Source organism: Triticum aestivum, chromosome 7D (assembly GCF_018294505.1).
Source record: "Triticum aestivum cultivar Chinese Spring chromosome 7D, IWGSC CS RefSeq v2.1, whole genome shotgun sequence".
Classification (NCBI taxonomy): Eukaryota; Viridiplantae; Streptophyta; class Magnoliopsida; order Poales; family Poaceae; genus Triticum; species Triticum aestivum.
Window position 1 is genome coordinate 536,443,387 of NC_057814.1, and position 8,664 is coordinate 536,452,050.

General features: G+C 42.1%; 1 protein-coding gene across 1 annotated transcript; it reads right to left on the minus strand.

Annotated features, from left to right (window-relative positions):
* Positions 1–3,622: 3,622 nt before the first annotated feature.
* On the minus strand, positions 3,623–8,129 carry LOC123171251 (geraniol 8-hydroxylase-like). Its single transcript, XM_044588833.1, is given in 3 exon segments — positions 3,623–4,228; positions 5,088–5,126; positions 7,611–8,129. Coding segments are annotated over 3 exon segments (1,164 nt in total).
* Between the last annotated feature and the right edge of the window lie 535 nt (positions 8,130–8,664).

Genomic DNA, 8,664 nt, shown 5'->3' on the forward strand with positions numbered 1-8,664 from the left:
CTATATGATTTTGTAGGGATAAGATTTCTTTGGCTATGTTATTTTGATAAGACATGATTACTTGTTAGTATGCTTGAAGTATTACTATTTTTATGTCAATATTAAACATTTATCTTGAATCATTTAGATCTAAAATTTCATGCCACAATAAAGAAAATTACATTGAGAAATATGCTAGGTAGCATTCCACATCAAAAATTCTGTTTTTATCATTTACCTACTCGAGGACGAGCAGGAATTAAGCTTGGGAATGCTTGATACGTCTCCAACGTATCTATAATTTTGATTGTTCCATGCTATTATATTACCTGTTTTGGATGTTTAATGGGCTTTACTATACACTTTTATATTATTTTTGGGACTAACCTATTAACCAAAGGCCCAGCCTAAATTGTTGTTTTTTTGCCTATTTCAGTGTTCCGCAGAAAAGGAATATCAAACGGAGTCCAAACGGAATGAAACCTTCGGCAGAGTTATTTTTGGAACAAACGCAATCCAGGAGATTTGGAGTGGACGTCAAGAAACAAACAAGGCGGCCACGAGGCAGGTAGGCGCGCTTCCCACCCTCGTGGGCCCCTCGTGGCTCCCCTGACCGACTTCCTTCGCCTATATATATACTCATATACCCTGAAAACATCCAGGAGCACCACGAAACCCTATTTCCACCACCGCAACCTTTTGTACCCGTGAGATCCCATCTAGGGGCCTTTTTCGGTGCTCCGCCGGAGGGGGAATCGATCATGGAGGGATTCTACATCAACACCATAGTCTCTCCGATGAAGTGTGAGTAGTTTACCACAGACCTTCGGGTCCATAGTTATTAGCTAGATGTCTTCTTCTCTCTTTTTGGATCTCAATACAATGTTCTCCTCGATCTTCTTGGAGATCTATTCGATGTAATTCTTTTTGCGGTGTGTTTATCGAGATGAATTGTGGGTTTATGATCAAGTTTATCTATGAACAATATTTGAATCTCCTCTGAATTCTTTTATGTATGATCGGTTATCTTTGCAAGTCTCTTCGAAATATCAGTTTGGTTTGGCCTACTAGATTGATCTTTCTTGCAATGGGAGAGGTGCTTAGCTTTGGGTTCAATCTTGCGGTGTCCTTTCCCAGTGATTGCAGGGGCAAGCAAGGCACGTATTGTATTGTTGCCATCAAGGATAAAAAGATGGGGTTTATATCATATTGCTTGAGTTTATCCCTCTACATCATGTCATCTTGCCTAATGCATTACTTTGTTCTTAGGAACTTAATACTCTAGATGCATGCTGGATAGCGGTCGATGTGTGGAGTAGTAGTAGTAGATGCAGAATCGTTTCGATCTACTTGTCGCGGACGTGATGCCTATATACATGATCATGCCTAGATATTCTCATAACTATGCACTTTTCTATCAATTGCTTGACAGTAATTTATTCACCCACCGTAATACTTATGCTATCTTGAGAGAAGCCACTAGTGAAACCTATGGCCCCCGGGTCTATTTTCCATCATATAAGTTTCCGATCTATTTTATTTTGCAATCTTTACTTTCCAATCTATATCATAAAAATACCAAAAATATTTATCTTATTATTATCTCTATCAGATCTCGCTTTTGCAAGTGGCCGTGAAGGGATTTACAACCCCTTTATCGCGTTGATTGCAAGGTTCTTATTTGTTTGTGTAGGTACGAGGGATTTGCGTGTAGCCTCCTACTGGATTGATACCTTGGTTTTCAAAAACTGAGGGAAATACTTACGCTACTTTGCTGCATCACCCTTTCCTTTTTAAGGGAAAACCAACGCAGTGCTCAAGAGGTAGCAGTGTGTACGACTTTTGGTACGAGTGGGTGCGCTCTTACAAGGCACCATCCTTTGCTCTATTGCCTCCCTGGCGGCCCCATTTTGCTTGGCTTGGCTTTGCTCCCACACTTGGTGTTTCCTTCCATGTAATGATTTTCTTTTATGCTTGGGTCCATTTCCTGTGGAAACACATTAAACAAAGGATTTTGAAATTTCTTGCATTCACTAGTCATTAATGGCAAAAGGTATCACTCATCAATTAGGAAATATTTTTTTTCGCAATTATCATGGTTTCAATAATAAACTTAACTTCTATAAAACACAAGCATAATGATGGTTAAGATTGAGTGTGAAACCGTGGCTGTAGGTTTTATTTGGGTCCTATCACAATGTCATTGCATTGCTACAAAGTCTTAAAAACGATTAAAAGTTAAACCATGAGTTTTTTAGATCATGCGATCGTATTGCCGTTCACAGTTACAACGAGAACCAAAAGACATGGCCAGGCTTGCATGTGATGAAACTTGGAGAATCTTAAGTGGCCGAGGTATTGGCCTTTTGCAATATGTAGTCAGTTCATGATGGCATTCACTTTATTCTTCTTCTTCTTTTTCCTTAGGTGTGGTTACTTGGTTTAGTCACTTATTTGAAGGAGCACTTTAACATTGTGTATCTCTATCCATCACCATCCGAAAGCATTCCATTGGAGCTCACTCCCTAATATATTATCTTGACATAACATCACCATCACAAAGCATTGTAGCCTAGTTGACCGCCTAATAAAATGGAGTGGAAATGAATGAAACTAAGTGATGCCACATTTATTTTCATATTTTTCTTACAAACAGGAGTGAATACCAAAAATCAATATGGATACAGATACTACCAAAAACGAATACAAAGAGAATACAGTGCATAGCGGATACAAAATCGGATGTTTGTGGGAACAAAAAAACCTTGAACAATTGAAAAAATCACAATAAAACTAGCAAACTATTTCAAATAATATGACTAGAACATCTTTCGATGACTCCTAAGCCGGTGTCATAACTCCTAAACCAACCGCACCACATGGAGGCTCCTCGACTTAGTGACTATGTTAGGTATTAGTGTTGTCCTTTTGGTCGTAGTATGGGTTTTATTGAGTACAGAATTGGGTCATAATATAGCCATGGAAAAAATGGAACATTTCCTATTCATGGAAATGGAATATGCCATGTCTTTACGATTTCTACGTAAGGAAAATCCATTTTCATTTTTGCAATGTTCCTTTTTTTGCCTCCATATTTTTCTCTCTGTTTCCCTTTTGGGGGGGTGGAAAGTTTTGTATTCATCCCTAGACGTCACTGTCACCATCCGAAGCACTATAGCCTTGTTGACCATCTAATATATATTTGCTTAGCATCACAATCACAAACGGAAAGCACTATAGCCTTGTTGACCACCTAATCTATTATGATGTGGATCCAAATTTTTTTGTTCATATATTTCTAGGTCAAAGATTTTGAATTTTTTAATATGATTTGTTCGTTCCTTGTACGCTAAAATGTAGAAATTTGGTTTATATTGTTAAGATCCAAAATTGGCTTGTCAATGCTTCTAATTTGCCACCGTGGTTTTTCGTATTAGATTTGAATATCAAAATTTTGAAACTTGTGCTTGTTCATATTTTGGCAAATATCATTGACTAATGAAGGTACAAAATGTTTGTAGTATGAGAGAATATGAGGATTTGCACATGAATAATGGTCTAAATTACAATGCTGATACATTTAAATTATTAGACATCAGCAACATCTAAACCATTGTTAACAATGCCGCATTTTGCCATTGGCTCAAATGGGTGGTGCTATAATACAAAGGGGCACAACCTTCGCTAGCGTCAGGTCAAACTGATCATCCATATCAATCCCATCACGTTCCAGCTCAACAGGGAGACTCCACTTAAACTGATTTAACAATGAAGCGAGCATCACATGCACCATCCTAATTGCCAATGCCATTCCTGGGCAAATCCGACGCCTAGCACCAAATGGAAGGAGCTCAAAATCCACACCCCTAAAGTCAATCGTTGAACCCAAGAACCTCTCGGGCATAAACTTCTCAGGTTCAGTCCATACATCTTTATCTCGACCTATCGCCCATACGTTTATGAACACACGTGAACCTTTAGGTATTGTGCAACCTGCTATTTTGACAGTCATCTCTGGTTGGCGTGGCAACAGTAGTGGGGCAGGAGGGTGGAGTCGAAAAGTTTCTTTTATGACAGCTTGGAGATAGGGCAACCGGACAATATCAGCTTCTTCAATGTTCCTTCTTGAGCCGATAACTTGTGCAAGCTCGTCACAAACCTTAGCCATTGATGATGGGTTTTGAAGAAGCTCAGTCATTGCCCATTCCACTGTGTTAGAGCTTGTGTCACTACCGGCAGCAAACAAATCCTAACATGCAAATATAATATTACATGAATATAGTCTGTTAAATGTAGCTATTAATTAAGATAAACTAATTAAGCGTCATGCAAAGTACAAGGGATTATTTGCTAAATGTGTTATAAAATAATCAAAACCGTTTTGAACTGCACACTGCGGTAATGTATGGATGCATGATATATGCAATAATTCATTGATATGCAACATGAGATTCGATATTCATCTCATTGCATTATAGTAGAAGGAGCAATTTTTCTTGACCAATATTTCCTTTTGCACTCACCGTTGGTGAAGTGCAATCTATAGGAGAGCTTTTCTTTTGCGTGAAATCTACAGGAGAGCTATATATGGTGAATAACTTGACATGTCACATGATTCCTATAAAATTCCCATGCCGACATTATCCTACATGAATTTTGGAGACATAATCATGGAACTGAGTATTCAAATCGTAAGATTGAAGTTATATGTGTTCGTGTTTCCAGTAGCATACTATAGTGGATGTCATCATAACTATTGTTGTTTCTACCGATAATAATTATCGTTAGAGACATAAAATTTGGTCTAAGCATAGGGAAATAAGAATCAGAAAAAAATCGACTATGAATAGAAGCAAATTGGTAACTCTTCAATCTATATCAAGTTCCAATTTTCATTTCCTGGTCTAAAAGTCAAAGTTGGATATGAAATTTGTTCCACGTTATAGTTCCTATCTGGATGCCACATTTTGCCTGGCCATGTGCCACTATTTGTTTGATCCCCAGGAGAGGCTCAGTCAGCAAGGATGGCCATGTGCTTTGATCCCTGGCAGGCTCATGTGCGGTCTATGGAATCAATCAAAGAGTAAGAAAGAAAGTTGTGTGATTACCGTGAAGTGTGAGCGTAGGGTCTCACGGTCGAGCAGGTTCTTTTTCGATAAAGGGCGATTTTATTATCTCAGAATGTAGCATCAAGGGGATACAAAACATTATGAGTAACACCCGGCCTCTGCATAACTGAAATGCACACAGCCAAATCCAAAAGTCTGACAAAAAACATGAAATATAAACCGACATATCGGCAACAGTAAAGTCCTATAGACCGACACTATGCCTATGTCGAAGGTGGTGGTGGATCGATCCGGAGGTTATGCTGCCACCCATATTGGGAAAAAACCTCCGTAGCCACCTGCTTCAACCGCGTACACACCGCCTTGAACAGCGATTGGTGCTCCGATCGTTGCAGCATAGACCACGTATGAAGCGATTGCGTACAACGGAAAATAATCTGCAGAGGAGAAGCATTTTTTCCATTAAAAACCAAATCGTTTATACATAGCCAGAGCGACCAAATTAAGGCGTACGCTCCCACCCTTATAAGCGTTTTAAACCTATTTGGAATATCGTCCAACCAGTGACCAAATATATTGGCAACACTTGTGGGCGGATATAAATTTGACGCTATTTGGATGATTGACCACGTAGAACGTGCAAACTTGCATTGAAAAAAAGGTGTTTGATTGTCTCGTCATGAGTACAATAACAACACTTCTTACTCCCTGGCCAGTTGCGTCGTGCGAGGTTGTCTTTGGTCAACACAACTCCCTTACGAAGATACCACATGAAAATTTTCACTTTTAGTGGAATCTTGGACTTCCAAATTTTCTTGTTATTACTCACTGGTACCTCAGAATGTGTGAGCGCACGGTACATAGAGTCTACTGTAAAAGACCCTGATGTAGTAAGGTTCCAGCGAAACACATCCCGACCTTGTGTCAGGTTAATCGAATCCAACCGGGACAAAAGATTATGCCATGACAGAAGTCTGGGGCCAATCAAATCCCGCCTAAACGAAATGTTCGGCGGGGATGAACTGAGCACGTGCGCAATAGTGTTGTTCTTATCGCGAGCAATGTTATATAAGGCTGGATATTGTTCTCTGAGACTGGCATTGCCTAGCCAGATGTCTTCCCAGAATCGAATCTCCGACCCGTCTTTTATCGCCAAAGACCCAAAGCGAAAGAGATGTTTTTTTGCCGCCATTAGGCCAGCCCAGAAGTGCGAGTCACCAGGTTTCCAATATGCCTGGGACACCGCCTTTTGGCCTAGATACTTGTTGCGCAACATGGTTTGCCAAACACCATCCTCAGTAAGAAGTTTGAACAACCATTTACTGAGCAAGGCCTCATTCTTGACATATAGGTCACGAATTCCAAGGCCGCCTTGGTCTTTTGGCCTACAAACCATGCTCCATTTGGCCAATCGATATTTTTTCTTTTCTCCATCTCCTTGCCAAAAAAATCTGGATCTAAAATAATCCAATCTTTGCAGGAGCCCTTTTGGGAGTTGGAAGAAAGAAAGCATATAGAGAACCATATTTGTGAGAACGGAGTTAATCAAAACCAGCCGTCCTCCAACTGAGAGCAGCTTGCCTTTCCAACTGCTCAATCGTTTCTCTAGACGCTCCTCTACATGCTTCCACTCTGTAATGGTGAGACGCCGATAGTGGATCGGTATTCCCAAATATTTAATCGGGAATTGGCCATGTGCGCAACCAAAGAGGTCAGCATAATCGGCAGCCGCCTCAACGGCTTCTCCAAAGCAGAAAAGTTCACTTTTATGGAAGTCAATTTTGAGACCCGACATTTGCTCAAACGCTGAGAGCAAGAGTTTTAGGTTTCGAGCCTTGTCTAGGTCATGTTCCATAGAAAGAATTGTGTCATCGGTGTATTGCAGAATAGATAGGCCACCATCCACAAGATGTGGCACTACTCCTTCTATCTGGCCGTCCTGCTTAGCACGCTCAATCAGAATAGCCAACATGTCAGCAACAATGTTAAATAACATTGGAGACATGGAGTCACCCTGTCGTAGTCATATTTTTGTCTGAAAGTAATGGCCTACATCATCATTGACTTTGATGGCCACACTACCTCCAGTTACAAAATTTTGGATCCACTGACGCCATTTATCGGAGAAACCTTTCATTCTTAAGGCTTGTTGGAGGAAAGACCATTTGACCTTGTCATAGGCTTTTTCAAAGTCAATTTTGAATACTACTCCACTCATGTTTTTCCGGTGCATCTCGTGAACGGTCTCATGCAAAATTACTACGCCATCGAGTATATTCCTTCCTTGCATGAACGCCGTTTGAGATGGCCGAACAACATGATCAGCTACCGAGTTTAACCTATTTGTGGCCACTTTGGTGAAAATCTTGAAGCTAACATTAAGGAGGCATATGGGTCTGAACTGTTGGATCCGTTCGGCCTCCTTAATCTTGGGCAACAAGACAATCTCGTCAAAATTAAGTCTAAATAGGTCTAGTCGGTCGGCATGAAGACAATTGAACAAATCCAAAAGGTCGGTCTTGATGATATCCCAAAAATTCTGATAGAATTCTGCAGGAAAACCCTCTAGCAAGGTCAGTCGAGCAGGTTCTTGCCATCCTCACGCGCTGCCACGTCGAGCAGCACGTCCAGGAAGTCGTTCTTCCTGGGCTGGCCGGCGTCGCGGCCGTGCAGCCTCTGGTCCACCTCGGCGTCGAACACGGCATGCAGCCGCGCGAACAGCCGCGCCAGCCGCCGACGCATGCCCTGCAGGTCGGCCGGCGCGAGCACCGGGAAGAAGTCCGACAAGTCCGACAAGTCATGCCTCTGGAGGAACTCCCGGGCCATGGCAGGGGAGGAGACGACCACCGTGGTGACCACGCCGAGGCGGATGGACATGAGCGGGCCGTGGATCTTGGCTAGGCGGGCGAGTGAGCGGTGCGGCTTGTCGCTGAGGAGGTGGAGGCTGCCGATGAGCGGCAGTGGGCGGGGGGCCGGCGGTAGGCCGGAGCGCGCGTGCGCGAGGAGGTTGAGAAGGTAGAAAGAGAGGAAAGCGACGGCAAGCCATGCTAGCCAAGGCAGAAGCGCAACCACGGCCGCCATCGCTTCTTTGTGCAGTTCGGCGTGCAGCACAGGAGACTCTAAATAGTACTCGAAGCTAGTAGTCAAAGCTATGTTTTGGAGACTCATTTTTGTGAAGGCCTCAGACACTATTATGTATTCAGACTAAAACATCGCCACTTGCTTCTAAACGAAGGGAGTATGACAGATCATTATAGACACAACTTATAGAAAAATAGAAACACATTCAAAATTCCAGGGTGCTGAAATCTTTTTACTCATGCATCCATCCGCGACGTGTCTTGAGCAAATCTCAATGCGCCTCTAGGCCTCCATCTCCGCGAAGCAAACTTTTTAAAACCTACAAGGCAAGGAGAAGCTGACGGCCGCAATCTACGAAGCACGTCGCCGGTCTTTTGAACGTCGAGAAGGGTGTGTGGAAATTACGAAGATCACATGAACCGGCCGAATCCAAACAGATCCATCAAAAACCTAAACCAACCGATTTTGGGAAGACCTGTCGAAGACACACTTCAAATGCCCTCTGCCGTCGAAAACACACAAACAAAATCGAAAT